The 16,268-nt window shown below is 46.3% G+C and overlaps 1 protein-coding gene across 4 annotated transcripts in view; it reads left to right on the forward strand.

Annotated features, from left to right (window-relative positions):
• Window positions 1-9,644: 9,644 nt before the first annotated feature.
• The window catches only part of SAMD4A (sterile alpha motif domain containing 4A), a 208,388-nt gene continuing 201,764 nt past the window's right edge, over window positions 9,645-16,268 (forward strand). For 3 of the 4 annotated variants that reach the window (XM_063091946.1, XM_063091949.1, XM_063091950.1), the window contains exons 1-2: window positions 9,645-9,861; window positions 11,061-11,687. In XM_063091946.1, the coding sequence (XP_062948016.1) occupies window positions 11,492-11,687 (196 nt within the window). In that variant the 5' untranslated portion in view covers window positions 9,645-9,861; window positions 11,061-11,491. The remainder of the gene's footprint in view (window positions 9,862-11,060; window positions 11,688-16,268) is intronic. The other variant, XM_063091948.1, reaches the window with a different exon arrangement.

The following is a 16,268-nucleotide window of genomic DNA, read 5'->3' on the forward strand; positions in this document are numbered from 1 at the left end:
AATGCCACCGAAATTTACGCTTAAGAATGGTTTAAAGGTAAATTTTATGTTCTGCATATTCTACCACGTAATTTTTTTTCTTCACAGATTTAACATGCTTGTCCAATTCACATTCCATTTGATTCCTGAAGAAGAACTAATCACAACTGCTTATGGCCTTTGGGTTGTGGCACTTTTTGTGTGTGTGTGTGTGTGTGTGTGTGTGTGTCTTTTTCGTGACCTGCACTCAGCCAGTGAGTGCACCGGCCATTCCTATATAGGATCCGAACGCGGAACGCGCCGCACTCTCCCGAGTGCGCCACAGGCTCGGCCCTGTGGCACTCTTTTTAAAACTGAGTGTAAGGAGTCTTTTCTCTGGAAGAATGCTCTAGACGACAAACTAAAGAAAATTTGAAAACTATCCTCAGAGTGGTAAGAACTTTAGTCAAAAATGAAAACAGGTTCCCCAAGGGTTCCAATGCTTCACCTGAGGCTCGCCCTGGCCAGGTGTACCCTGTGCCAGCCAGCAGCACTGGTTTGGGCTTGGATTGTGAGGTATGACCTACTGGTATAAACATGCACTAGGGATTCAGGAAATTGGTGCAGGCAATTACCACTCTGCCCTGGCTAACAAAACGCTGTTTTTTTGTCCGAATATGTGCCCTTGCCAACACAGATATTTCTGAGCTCCTAATAATGGGATCTGAACTCAGGTTTAGTCTCCCTAAGGCACAGCTCCTGGGCCTTCCCCAGCTTGCCTCTCACTGTTGCTGTCTTAGAGATCTGACTCCTGATGTAGCCCTCCCACACTCCATCTGTCACAGTGCTGCAGTTCCTTTCTCCACATCTCGCTTTTCATCCCCCCAAATCCTGATTCAAGCCCTGTGTAGGGAAAGTGAAGGAAAATGGTCAGGGCCCCCGAGATGTTCAGAATCTTGCCGAGCATTTGATGTAAATATACACATGCGCCCAGGTGTTCCTTGGTTGTAATTGCGCATGTGTGCCCAGGTGTCCTGGGTCATCGGATTTGCATATAAAGGACGAATGGTTCTGATCCACAGGGCCCCCCACCCCTGGGATGCCCCCGGGGTGGGCTACTGGGTGGCCACTACTACTGCTGGAGGCTGTTGTTGGAAGCTGTTCCTGCCGGTGCCTCGGGATGCGCCGAGAAGGCCGTCACCGCTGCTGCCGCCGGATCCGCTGTAAGCTGCTGCTGCTACTGCTGAGGACTGAGCTTGTGTCGTCTGCCAGTGGCTCCCAGGATCTTTCCCAGTTACTTAGCATGGACCTGCATGTGAGCAGTCTATGACCCAGGCTGGCATGTGAGGGTTCTGTGACCCAGTCTATACAATGGGTTTGAAGGGTCTGAGCCCTAGCCCTGACAATACAAATGGAAACTTAGTATAACTAAAATAATTAAACGTTTTGCCTTTAATTATGAATGGCCCTAACCAAACACTTTGCGTAGCTATTGCTTTAACAATACTATTGCCTCAACCCAAACTCCTGGCAATCCCGTCCTAGACTTTTGAGAGATCATGTCTTGTAAGAGTGAATAGAGCATCTTTCTTTCCGTGTGAGGCAGACCTAAACTGTACATCAGCCAAGTTGACACACTCTAATTTAACAATTCTTGCATAACAAGAAGGAAAATAATTAATCAAATACCTACTGTGCCAAGTAATGTCAGTTATTTTCAGATCTCCTCACAAGCTATGAGAGCAGGCACTGCAATTATTTTTAAACTGATATTTAATAATAATTGTAATACAGAAGCTACTTTCCCATAGCTGTGCCCACCCTTCAGGAAACACCCTAAATCCTAGTGGCAAATATAGAGATAGAGTTCTATCTGATGCAGACACCAGTGTGGCTCACTTTAAATGAGTCTTCAAATTTCTTCTATACTGGGCACTTCTGTTCAGTCACCCACATCTAATCTCTTACTAGTCAATTCCTTCTCCACATCTTGACCTGACTGAGGTGCTGTCATTTGCAAGAAGGTCAGTGGTTCTGTACCCTTCCTGGGTCCAGGGTCCAGAGAGTCACCTGTGCTCCTCTACTTCCAACCAAGAGATGGTTTCCCTGCCTGCCTGCCATGTTTCTAGCTCACTTAAATTCCACTCCTCCTAGATGGCTGCCTAGTCATTTGCTCTTTAGAAGTTCAAATTTGCACTAAAATTCACTTTTCATTAGGTTGTTTGCTATCACGCATTGAAAACCCTAGGAAATCTCTAGGTCCTTTAAAATACGCAACTTTCAAAAAAACCTATGCTTTTGTTCCTTTTTTTCTTGAACATATAAAATGTGTTTTCGTAGATCAGAATAGCTTTTGAATGGACAGTGCAGTTTTCTCAGTGGCAATGGGTGGGAGATGGGCCATTACCATTGAATGAGTGCCAGCGCTGTTAGGCACTTGCCATGTTACCCCTTCAAGCCTTGCAACAATCCTATAAGGTGAGTAGTAGTATCCCCGTTTTATAGATGCTGCAATTGCTTAAGTAACCTGTTCATGGTCACACCGCTGGTCAGATCTCATTTGGAATACCTTCTCCAATTCCCAGTCACTTTATACCAACGGGTTAGTGTGTCAGTTCGGGAAGGTCCTTAAAGAAGCAGATACTAAGAAGAGGTTACACATGCCAGACATTTATTGGGGGAAATAGCTGTGAAAGTTAAATGAGAAGGGAGAAGAACTATAGGGAGAGCTTTCAGACTAGGATGGAGGTGTGATACCTGTGAAAGGAGAGAGGGGAAGAAGGATCGGGTAGGAAGAGCCTCAGACCACAGCAGTTCTGAGAAAGTCTCTGCTAAGTGGATGGGGTGTCTCTGAGCAAAGTCCACCATTGGAGGATCCCAGGGTCAGGAATGGCCCAGCTCCAGTACCCATGCTGTGCTCAGTCATCAGCTGGGGGCAGTCCCAGGGATGCATGGCTTTGACATGAATACCATGCTGAGCCCCAAGTGGCCACAGCTGGAGTTGGCTACCATCCTGTAGCAGAGTTGTGGAAGTTGGAGAGAGACAAACACTTCAAGAAAGCACATTTTAATAAAGCCAACTAGGGATGCAGCAGCCACTCCAGCATCATCTAAAGAGACACTCAGGGCCACTGGAAGCCCACCTGGCTCCCGAGCCAGGGTGGAGGGAGGCCAAGGGCCTTAGCCATGCCCCCTGCCTTCCTCACCCAGGTCAGCGAAGGAGCTGGCCCTGAGCCAGCCCCGCCCCCCACCTCCGTTTCCTTCCCCCCCACCCACCCCTCCCACTGCTCCACAACATTTTTGAATGTACAAAATAACAAATTTTTTTTTAAAATTTCATGAAAAATAAATAAAAATAGCCACTCAGAGGAATGGATGTCAGACCTGTGCTTCCAGACTTCTGAATTCCAAAGGCAAAAAAAAAAAAAAACAGGTGGCCAACTAAAGCCACTAAGTTTTTATTTATTTTTTCCAAGTAAGGATATTAAACAGCTAAATACCACTTACTTTCACCTTAATTTAATATGAGATACTTTAATACCCAAAACACAGGAAGAGCATAATCTCAGAATAAAGTCCTTTAAGTTGAATGCATTTAGAACAATGAAAAAGCAGAGTCTTGTTTTTTCCACAGTTTAGGTAAAAACACCTTCACGGGCTGGGTCTTAAAACACCGTTACAAGATATTTAAGTCCAGCATGGGGCTTGTACCTGGGGTACTCTCAGGTTTTCTAACCTTGAGACTCTTACAGAGTTTGGATGTGTTGTCCCCCTCAAAACTCATGTGGAAATCTGATCCCCAATGTGACAGTGTTGGGAGCTGTTTGAGTCATGGGGGCAGATCCCTCATGAATGGATTAATGCTCTCCCTGGGGGTGGGGGCCCTGAGTGAGATCTCGCTCTATTACCGTGAGAGCTGGTTATTTAAAAGACCCTGGCACCTCATCTGCATTTTTACTAAGACCCCAGGTGATTCTGATGCTCAAGATTCGTGGACCTCACTTTACTAAACACTGCCTTAAACTTTGATATTATTACAATTCACGTCTTTGTTCTCAATGCCAAAGCACTGACAGCGCTTACTAAGCACTTGAATATCTCTTTGCCATTACAAATGCTGCTCACAAACTCCTTCTCTGTTTTAAAACTTTTCTACATAACTTTGTTTTTAACTTTTTATTGAGAAAAATCTCAAACATAAGGAAAATTAGAAAGAATTGTTCAATGTACACCCATTATACTCACTACTAGATTCAACTTTTGCCATGGTCGCTTTTTAACTACATATATATGTATGTGTTTTTCTAATGAATTATTTCAAAGCAAGTTGCAAACATCTTGACCTCTTACCCAAACACCTTAGCACGAATATCCTTAAAGAAAAAGGTATTCTCCTTCACAACCACAATATTATGGCCACATCTAACAAAACTAATAATTCCCTAGTATCAGCTAATTCCCAGCCTTTGTTCAAAACTTCCCCAATTGTCCCCCAAATGTCTTTTATAGCTAGTTTTTCCAACCTGGATGCAACCAAAGATCACACATTGCATCTGGTTGTTATGTGCCTTTTGTCTTTTTTAATCTGGAACAGTTCCTTCTACATCTTCTCCTGGCCAGTTATCTTGGAGAATGTCCCTCTTTCTGGATTTGTCTGATTGTTTCCTCATGCGGTTGCATTAAACATTAAAACAAAAAAGTATAGTGATCTGTGGTGTGTGCCCTCCCTCCTTTCCATACAAATGTATGTATTATATATTGAATGTTATATATATGTTTATATTATATTTATGTAGGGTTCATTCGCTCCCTCCCACCTCACATACCCTCTTTTCCTCTCTCAAATAATCATAGTTAATAATAACATCTATTGAACACTCACTATATGCCTGGCACTGTTTTAAGGAATGTAAGTGTATTTACTTCTCATAATAACAACGAGGTAGGTTTGTTACCAATAAAACTGAGGCACAGAACAGGAAGTGACTTGTAAAAGGTCACAGGACTAGCAAATGATGGGACCGGGTTCTGAGACTCAGAACTCTTGCTCTAGAGCTGGCTTTCTTAACCACAAAAATAGAATCTTACCAAAGACATTTGTTTTAACTTATCTTCCTAGGCCAATACATATAAACTTGACTCATTTCTTTTTGTCCCCAACAATTTATAAATATTTTCAAACATACGGAAAGGATGAATGAATTAAACAAACACCTACTCACTACCTATATTCTACTCATCCAATTAGCATTTTGCTGTGTTTTATCACATACTAATTTACCTATCCCTCTATTCATCCGTCAAACTATTACATTTTTGATGCATTTTTTTTCTCAACTATAACTCACTTTAAAAAATAGGTGCAAAAAATTCATAGTATTGAGGTTCAATCATTTATTTAGACCCATTCTTCTCCAGAATTGTTACAAACAATGCCGAAATTACACTTATACATTAATATACTTTATAGTAATGGTGCTTTTACTTCAGTAAGGTAGATTCCTAAAAATTGGTTTACCAGGTAATCCAAAATAGGATATGCCTAACTTAGTAGATACTGTAGGATCGCTTTCCACTAGCATAATGCCAGTAGCAAAGTCTCAGAAGGCCTGCATATCTTCTTTTGTCTTATTACTGCTAAAAGAAATATGAACTTAAAACACACAGACATAGAGTTCTCAGGATGCTTTATGGATACAAAAAATATCTAGACATCCTGGCCCCCACTGGATATCATCAATGTTTAAAATTTTTCCTATTGAAACTATTCACCCAATGAATACTAGCTCAAAAGGCAACAGATCCTTAGTGTCTTCCTAAATTTCCTGGCAGAATTGCTGCCTGCTCTGGTCTCTCTCGACGCTATGTTGCCTCTCCCTAGACCCTCCTCACATTGATACATACGTATGTACGTGTGTGTGTGTGTGTGTGTGTGTGTGTGTGTGTGTGTGTGTGTGTGTGTGTGTGTGTGTGTGTGTGTGTCTGCCAGGAGCATACCTTGGGCTCCCTGCAAGAAGCTGAAGAGACCATGCCTCTTCTACCTTTGCGTCCTCTATTTGCCTGGCACAGTGATTTAGACTCAGTAAATACTTCTTGTTGAATGAATCAGTAAATGAATGTAGGAGAGAAGTCCAGAAAAGCAGATAGGGGCCAAATCCTGGAGTCTTTGCATGCCAGCCCAAAGAGGCTGGAATGTATTCAGTGACTATTCAGAAACCACAGAAAATATCTGAGCTGGAGAGCAGGACGATCAGAGCTGAGGCAGGGATACAGGACTAAGATAAGACCCAGGTAGGAAGCAAAACAGGCTCACAAACTGTTCTTGAGAATTGAAGATCTAAGTTTACAATGTAGTTTTTGTAGGACACTTTCTAAATTTAATTTTAGTCAGCAGACCTGAACTCATGCAGCATTTTGTTTTGTTGTCATTTTTTTTTTACTTATAGTAGAAAAATTAGAAAATACAGAGAAACAAGACAATAATTCTCAGTAATCTTACCTTACAGGGAAAATCACCCGTAGTTACCATTTTGGTATAAATCATTTCACACCTTTTCCTATAATATGCATTATATATGAAATTTTATTTACATATTAAAAAGTTATATATACATCATGTGGACCTTTTTGTTAGATAAAGACACCATCTATCTTCAACATTTCATCTGAGGACCTGAAACAGCGCTCAGTATATATTTATTAAATAATTGAATGAATGATAATTATTCATTGTGCAGACATTTTAATACTTTTGCTAGTTCATAAAGCAAATAATTAAAGATAACAGTTCTAATGCCTCTATATCCAATTTATTTCTTCTGTTTCTTTTATCTTATCACGTCTAGAAGAAATATGAATTTAAAATACACAGAAATGGGCTCCTCAGGATGCCTTATTGATACCGACAATACCTAGACATCCTCTTAAGCAGTGTTTTATAAATATGGCACCAATTTATCTGGAGTTAATAATCTTTGAAACATCTGAACATTTGAGTTATCTGACCAAAAATATTATTCACTAAGAAACACCAATTTCTTCCCTTCCCAGATTCTAGGGAGGAGAAGAGAAAAATAATGTTGAGAATGTTAATTTATTTGATAATCTGATCTTTTACTCATAGAGTACCTTCTGGTTAGTCCACCATTGTGTACTCAGTGCCAGTACTTGGTGTACTCAGAGTACTCAGTATACTAACTGCCTAACCCAGTGCCTGGCACAAAGTAGGTGCACAATAAGTATTCTTCAGACGAATAAGTAGAAATACTGTAAACATAGACATAGTAATATCTCCTTTATCCTTTAATGAAAGGATATTTTCATTCCTCTTCCAAGTGATCTGGATATTTAGCAGTTGTTAGCCACTTATTAATTATCAATAATAATTGGGTACAGGTTCATATAGGAAAAACCCACATTTAACACAAAACCTTATATTTAGCCGATGATATTACTCCCCTTACTTTAGAGTCATGACCTCACTCTGAGGAATAGTGAGGCCTCACTGGTGGGTTTTATCTCCTCCCTTCCTCATTAGGAAAAAGGCCCAGAGGTAAGGGAAGTCACGGGAATTGTTAACCTACAAAAACGAGGAGACTGGTAACTCATGTCATGCTCATCTTTGTTATGTCTCAGAGTATCCTGAACAGTGACAACTCAGAAATTAGCTGTCTTTTCCTAGGTCAGTCTGTTGTAAGAACTACACTCTTCCAGTAGGTGGCACTATTTTCTTTCATCAGCATAAGTACAGTTCTTTACTATTTTTGCCTCAAGAGGTGTTTTCTTTGTTTTTGTTTTTAGTTTTACTATTCATTTAGTAAGCTGCAGATGACAACAATAAGTTAATGAAACTGATGTTTCTTTCACTTTCCCTTACAAAATTCACTCTTGGGGCTTTCAAAAGCCCTAAATAGGGAACATCTGCTTTGGCTGCGGCTCTTTTCTGGGTGAGGCACATACATAATTACCGAGGTAAGACCGTACTCTAATCCCCCTCCGCACTTCCTTATTTATAGACGTTAATTCTAAGGACTAGCTAATGGATAGTAATGTCTTGGAGAAAACGATCTATCAAGACTTTCTGCCTCTACAGTGATAAAACAAACCAAAAATAAAACATTAACTCAAGAATTCTTGTTTTCTAAATAGGGCAAAATATTCATTAAATTATGCAGATACCTTTCCTGGATGGTTAATAATAAACTTTTTTTATTCACACACCCTATTTTAACGGTCACACCTAAATTTTTGCAGCTCCACAAGACTTTTCAATACCCTACCAGATGGTTAGGTGCTCTCACATGTCTGACACGACCTAATGACTGCAGAAGTAAGAACTGAGATTCCAGGGACATATGCTGGAGTTGGAAGACGGAAGTGTTAATTAGTGGAAAGATATCTTACATACTTTATATTCAAAATACTGTATTACCGAGAGCAGGGCAGCTGGGTCTGAAGCATGCGCCTCACTCATTTCTCAGTATTCTTTTGCAAACAAAGCCTCTAGTTGCTGGAGAAAATGCCTCTGAAAACGCGGAGATAGTCCGGATTTGGTCATCAAGTCCTCCTTTTGAATATTCTATTCATATTGGAAGGTACAGCGATGTTTAGATTTTAGGGTATTTTTAACCAATCCTTTACTTTCGAGACTAGCTGTGGGCACTTTTCCAGCCCATATTGCGCCGCTAGGCCTCGGCGCCCACACCCTCCTATCCTGGCCTGCGCCGCGGGGATCTCTGACGCCCCTGCGTGGCCTCGGCTCTTCGCACTCTTGAGATTCAGGTAAAGGCTGCCGGCCTGGCGACTCAGACGTGCTGACAGGTGGCCTTGCCCCGCCTCCCTGTCGCCCGGGACGGCGCTCGCCCCAGCTCCAGACCCGAAGGCGCAGCCCGCGCGCCAGGCGTAGCTCCCGAGCAGGTCCCTGAAGTCAGGCCGCCTCCCCAGGACAGAGCGAGGCGCCGCAGGGCGCGGGGTCCGCCGCCAGATTCCCCGCAAGAGCAAAGGGCATCCCGCGCTCGACCCGGGCCGAGCGACGGAGGAGCCAGGCACTTCTCGCGCTCCTTGGACAAGGGCGGCACGGAGCCCCGCGCCCAGGAACGTCCAGCCCAGCGCCCTGCCCCCCGTCCTTTTCCGCCCTTTGCGTCCGCGACCCGCAGAACCCGTCCCGGCCCCTAGCGGCAGGGACTTCGGGTGTCTGGCACCCGCGGGCCAAGCCGCTCTACCACCCCGGGCCCCAGCACGGCCGAGGGGTCACTCAAGCCGGCGAACCACACTCCTAAGGACGAGCAGCGGGTGGCATTACCGCCCCTGCTCGAGCGCTCTCCGGGTCCCTCCTGCCCGGGATCCGGTGACTCGAGCGCCCCGGCCCCTCCAGAACACGCAGGCGGCAGCGGAGAGGAATTCACCGCGACCCCTCCCGTTCCCCAAACTTCTTCGCTCTGTTCCGCGGTTCCTCCAACCCGACCCCTCTGCGCCATCCGGCTCCTCCCACTCCGCTCCCCTCCCCCGTTTCTGGTCCCCACTAAGGAATCCGTCCCCCCCTCCGCCGCCGCCCGCGGGGTCCGGGGATCCTCCCCCCACTCCCCCCGCGTGCGGCCGCCACCGCCCGGGTTCCTCTCCCCCCGCTCGGGCGCTCCCTGCCAAGCCCATGATGTAATGGTGTATGTTAATCAGTAGCATGTGGGGAGCTCCGGCTCGGGCGGCTCAGTCCTCCGCGAGCCGACACTGGAGGCAGCAGCAGCGGCGGCCGCGGCGGCCCCGACCCGCAGCGCCCCACTCTCCCAGCGCCGCCCGCCCCGACGGCATGGCCCGCAGCCCGCGCTCCGGGCGCCCCCAACCCCGCTGAGAGCCGCCGGGCCCGGACCCGCGTTGGGGCCCCGAGCCGCCGAGATGAGCCGCGCCGAGGTGAGCCTTCCCTCCCTACCGGCAGGTCACTGGGGGTGGGGGATCCCCTTCCCGGGGGCTTCTTCCTCCGAGCGAGAAGTTCTGGGAACCGGGAATCGGGATGCTGGGAATCAGCCGCCCCTCGAGGGCTGAACCGATGGGCTCTCCCCGTTGGCGGCGGCCACCAGAACTGGGGGGTAAGACCGGGGGAGTCCCCGAAACCGAACTTTCTTCTTTACGGTCGTTGGGGGGCGTGTGCCGGCGCCGCCGATCCGCATTCCTGGCGGAGCCGCCCTGCCAGCCGGGGAACCGCGCTGCGACTCGGGCTGTCCCCGCGCGCGGCATGCGCCCCGGGGCCGTGCCGCCTTTGGCCTGGGACGCGCGGGCTGGGCGCTGGGCCGGACTGACCCGCCCGTAGGCGGCGGCGGCGGCGGGGGCAGGATGTCTAAGGCACACACGCACACGTCTGATGGCTCCGGGCGAAGCGGGCCCTGGGAGACCTCCCGGGTGGGCTGGAGCGGCGCGGCGCTGCGCGGGGGAGTCAGGGCTCCGGGCTGCGCCGCCACCCGCTGGGCGCTGAGCTTTGGGTGGGGAGAGTTTATTTTTGTCTCGAGCTGCTGCCGCGGCTGCTCACGGCCTAAATCCAGAGGGGCGCCTGGCGGTGGAGATGCTGGCTGTTGCTGTAGATGGAGCTGCAGCCGCTCGGCTGCTTCTCTGGGAGGAGGAGGAGGAGGAGGAGGAGTGGGAGGAGGAGGAGGAGGAGGAGGAGGAGGAGGAGGAAGGAACTCGGGCTGCCGCTGCCTCCGCCTCTGCTTTGCATTAGCCCCCACCCCCACCCCCGCGCCACTTCGCAGCCGCATTGCAAGTTTTCTGCTCGGGGAAGATCTGTTGCTGGTGCTGGCTTTCGCAGGCACAGCCCCCGAGGCCACCCCGGGTGGGGCGTGCGGGGAGCACCAGCAGCTCGCCGCGGCAGCAACAGGAAGCCGCAGGGTCGCCTCCTGTACCTGGGAAGAAGGCTTCTCGCCATTCCCCGAACTGGAATAGCCCCTCTCCCGCATCCGGGTGCAGAGGGGGCGGCCGGAATTCGGGGGACCCAACCTTCCGCGGGACGCCGCCTCCCCCGCTCTCGCCCCCCTCCCCGGCACCCTGTGATGCACTCGTCCCCCGGGCGCGCTCCTTCGCTGGCCGAGGTCTCAATGCAGCTATTTCTCTCGTTCCAGTGGTGATCGCCGCTCGAGAATGCGGGTGTGAAGGGTCCGAGCTGCCACCCAGCGGGGAGGAGACCCCGGGACGCCGGAAATCACCATCCCGGAGCTGCGAGAAGAGGGAAAAGAACATTCTTCATTCAGTTGTGTGCCTTGTGGGGGATTTTTCTTTTTTAATCGTTATTTTTTTTTAAAAAAAGAAACCTCTCGGCGCTACTGTCTGTCACCGTCTCTGGGGAAATCAGCCCGATCCACCGAACGTAACTGAAAGTAGACGAGAGAGGCAGGGGCCGAGGCAGTACCTGCAGCGTCCGGGCACCAGAGCCACCTTGGAACAGGAACGCGGCTCCGGCGGCCGCGGGGCTGCGGCTCCGCCAAACTTTGGGGCGGGCGGGGCGGGCTGGGGCGCCCAGGGGGCTTTGTAAACGGCAGGCGGCCCCCTAATCATGATGTTTCGCGACCAGGTCGGGGTGCTGGCGGGCTGGTTTAAGGGCTGGAACGAGTGCGAGCAGACTGTTGCGCTGCTGTCGCTGCTCAAGCGCGTGAGCCAGACCCAGGCCCGCTTCCTCCAGCTCTGCCTGGAGCACTCGCTGGCCGACTGCGCCGAGCTGCACGTCCTCGAAGGCGAGGCCAACAGCCCCGGTAAGTGCGCGGCCGCCGCCGTCCCGCCTGTCCCCCGCTTCCCCGCCTCGGGCCCGGGCCCGCCCCCGACAGCCGCTCCGCCGGGACCCGGACGGCGCGGGCCCCCGCGGCCCTGGGCATCTCCCCCCACGCCCTGATCCCCGCCGCCCAACTACCTCCGCTGGCCGCTTTGGGGTCTGGCCCACTGTGAACTCCTTCAGTCCATTCCGTGTGGTAGCTACGGTAGCATGAATGATTGATTTTTCTCTCATGCTGTTTCCTGGGAAATAAGTAAGTCAGGTCACGTAGAGTCTGGATTTTCTGGGCTTTCCCCCTCCCTTCCTCTTTTGGGCAACGTGGCTCGCTGGATTTCAGCAACACATGAAGAAGCCCGAGACTGCCCTTCAGAAGCCAAGCTTGGATAAGGCTGTGTAAGAAATACATGAAAATCCAATTTTATTATTCGTGCTTCCCCGTGGATATTCTGGTTTTAGAGTTTTGTCTTCAGAATAATATGTAGGTGACGCTGCAGACTATTAAAATGATATTTGCAGTATGTATGTTTATTATGTGGTTACACTTACCAGTCATGACGTTATCCATATGGATATGGATCTTGTAAGAATGGTTTTTGTAGAAACAGCAGACGTGAATTGGGTTCCTTAATGCTTTTTGTTAGGAAACTTTCCTGAGTGGAACAGAATTGTTTCATATGACCCTGCGAGTTTTTATTTACAGACACCTCGAGTAGTATGTAAAGTGAGTATACTGTGAAGGTCCAGCAGTTTGCCATTTGCTAGCGTGGGTGGTGACAGACCGAAATTATATCCTGGGGGGTAGGGAAAGGCTAGGGAATGGGGGAAAGGCCTGATGGTTGTGATTTTGGACAGGGGAAATTCTTCAGTTCAGGCTGCTGCGGGAGGGTGCACAGAGCCCCCACTGTTTATGCAGAGAAAAGAATGCGGGGTTCTCTTCCAGCTGGTCCATGTTAGAGCTGCAAGCCTGCAAGGCTCGGCAGAGGTCTGGGCTGCCATTTGATAAGGTCCAGTCCAGGGCAGCAGGGCCTAGGAGACATTAAAGTGAATGCGCCCTCAGAGCAGCAGAGGAGGGCAGGTCTCCTTCTCCCTCCTCTTCCCTGGTATGGTGCTCATGATGCTGAAAACACTAGAATGGGATGTTTCCATATATAGAATCATAGGGTGGAAGTGACTGCTGGAAATCCTCACAGTCCTTTTCCTGACCACACAGGACTGCACCCAAAAGATCCTGCACTGCCAAGTATGGAGGGCCATGCTGAGGGAGATTCCATTCATCCCAGCCTAACAGCTCTTACTCGCAAGGGTGGCAGTGGCAGAGCCCCCTTTGGTTGAACTGCACATTTATAAATAGCTGAAGGGCCATCCTCCTTTATAAGGGTGCAAAGCATAACTAGGGTAACTGGTGATCCACTCTCTTTGCTTCTGTCCTTAATGTCAACTGGTAGCCTGGTTCACCTGCTTGGTTTTGCTTTCTCAGGTTTGACAAACAAGGTTATATAAACTTTTGTATTTTATGGAATGTAGAGTATTTAAGTACAGTCATTTATGTTGAATGCTTGACATCAGTCTTGTAGGGACTGTTTAAACTAATGATAATTCACCTTTAGGTTACTCAAATGTTGGAGCAACATTTTTTCCCGTTGAGTAATGCAGAGGACTTTTCCCAGCATAGTAACCATCAGGTTAGTAAGTATAGCAATTAGATGTATGGTATGAAAAAGAAGTGGCTTAGGTTTAAAATACTGTAATTTAATAAGCCTCCCCCTCCCCAAATTGAACTTATTTGAGTTTTGTGAAATTGCTTGGTAAGTTTTTCCCTCAAAAGTTTTTTGCAATACTTATTTGTATAAGATACTTACCTGTTTGTGCTGCTAAATGATATAGATGTACAAAATATAAAACCATTATGTAAGATAGCAGCTACTTTCTGGATTAATCTTTCAGCCTAGACATTTTGCCTGCATGGAAACCTTTGTACTTGTTTTGTTGTGTGACCAGGACAGAAATTCACAGGAGAGGTCATATGATCGTTTGATTTACTTTTGAAGTAGGGGGATCGTCAGGAGCATCAAGTTTTGTCATAGCATACCTCAGTCTGTGAGGCGGCTCTCTACATATCTGGAAGCCAGCCAAGAACCAGGAAGGGGACAAAAATACCCACTTAGCAAACGGAGTAGATGGAACAAAAGTCCAGGAGAATACTTCAGACCCTCTCTCAGAACACATTTCCTCTTATTCTAGATACAATCCTGACTTTTTTTTAATTGAAAAATAAGCCATAGTATATTAGGGGTAGCACATTTAGAATGGGGAAAGGGACTGCTGTAAGCAGCAGTGAAAAGTGACCCCTGAGAGCCTGATAACTAGGAAAGAGACAGAAAAACTATAACTTTAAACACAGGAGTTGGAACATAAACCCTGAAGGCTTGGGAATATTAGTGTAAGAACTCTCAATCGATCCTGCAGGCATCACTCTATAACAACATAAACCAATAATTGCTATTTACCATTAACAACAGTGAACTATCAAAAGGATGCATTTTTAAATATACCCTTTAGGAAGATAGGGAAATGTTCAATATACTTTGGAAATATTTACGCCCAAGGTAATTAACCTCCAAAGCTCTTTTAGTGTGTAAAGCTCTTACCAATTCAGAAAACTAGGCTGTGCAGAATGACTCATTCATTGGATGGCTGAGATTTCCTGTACCAAAGTCATCCTGTATCACTTTATTTTGTAATCATCAATTAAAAACCCACACATACATTTCTTCTAGTGTTTAGAGATGTTAAAACTTGGTAAATGGGAACCAAATTCATATCTGGGCTTGATCTCAGTATAATAAAGAAAAAAAATAGTATGAACTTGACTCTGTGTTTTACAAGACTGACATTAAATAGAGAGATATCCTACACATTAAACATGGATTATTGGAGATCCATGGGAGATATTTTGATACTAACTTTTCATTCTCTTTAATTTATTGAGAATCTAGTGATTCACTTGTTCATTCTTTGCCTCAGGTTCATGGTCATTGGAGATCCAAAGAAAATGGTTGAATCAGTTCCTTTAGGTTTATTTGTGTGTATTTTTCTTTTTCACTCCATATTTGGTCAGCGGGTAGGGTCATGATCAGCTAAGCAGAGGCCTATTTTCAGAACCTTCATAACCTTAGGTAAGGGCCCCTCAGCTTCCAGTGCAGGTTAACATTGAGACTTCTGGCCAGTCTCTTTGGAGATGACCATTTGCAGAAAAAATGCCAAAAGAAAAAAATAAGGGGAAAATGGCAAAAATGGAATCCACTGACTTTACCTGCAGTTCCCAAAAGAAAAATAGGTTGTGTGGCATCATTTATTTATGATTTTTGTCATTTGGACTTGAAATGTATTTTTTAGTGGAAACAGTATAATAACTGGAGATTCACAAGTTAATTCACAAAGACATTTATCCCACAAAATGGGGCATATTTTGTGGGGAAATTGTGTATATTTGTAGTGAATACATGGCAAAAAGATTGTTGCTATACTTAAAATTAAATACAAGAGAAAGGATTATCTTTAATGGTGGTGCTTAAGACAAAAATCATTGTGGAGATGGGTGAGAACTTGTGAGTATATGAGGCTACTTCAAAAAGTTCATGGGAAAATTGTATTAGACAATAATAGGAATCTTTCCATGAACTTTCTGAAGTACCTTTGTATTTGCCATCATTACAGGATGAAGATGTTAGTTCTATGATTTTTATGGTTTTTGGTTTCCATAGTACAGGTATGCCATCCTCTACCCTGACCTGCTTTTTTAGATCACAAATGGAGTTAAAAAGAAAGCATAGAAGAGGTTATCGTGATGATATGGATAAGATCTTGTTTGTAGCTCTTTCATCATTTATTCATTCAACAAACATTTTCTGACTGCCTCCTATTTTCCAGTGTTATGCAATGGTAACTTACTATATTCCAACACCTGGTACCTGATAGATACTCTCGGTGTTGAGTAAATGACTAATACAACATCATTGGTGCTGAAGTATAGATACAAGAATAAAAAGTATGGGGGAAAGGTACCCAGGAGCATTGTGAACCTAGCAGCTTAATTGCCTGGGGGAGTCAGGAAGGACTTCACTGAGGAGGAGATATGTTTGAGTTGAGTGCTGAAGGGTGAACGGGAGTTGATCCGAAATGTAAAAAGGATTGTAGAGAGTGAGAAAGAAGGCACTTTCCAAGCATAAGGAATAGCGTTTATAAAAATATTGCTTTGTGAAAGGGACGGGTTGTGTGCAGGAAATGGTGAGTTCAGAGTAGCTAGAAGAGTGTAGAATGCTCTAAGAGGCGGAAATTAGAAACAGAAGCAATGGGTGTGCAGAACTTTGCCAGCTGAGGAATTTAGAGTTGATCCTGCAGAGATAGTAGAGAACCCAAGCAGACTTGTAGGCAGGGTCGTGCTGAGAATGAAGAGGGAAGAAAAAAGGAATTAAAAAATGAAAGGGGTGTGTGTGTGTGTGTGTGTGTGTGTGTGTGTGTGTGTGTGTGTGTGTGTGTGTTTGTACATTTTGGGGAAAGAGTT

The sequence above is a fragment of the Cynocephalus volans genome, chromosome 3 (assembly GCF_027409185.1).
Source record: "Cynocephalus volans isolate mCynVol1 chromosome 3, mCynVol1.pri, whole genome shotgun sequence".
Classification (NCBI taxonomy): Eukaryota; Metazoa; Chordata; class Mammalia; order Dermoptera; family Cynocephalidae; genus Cynocephalus; species Cynocephalus volans.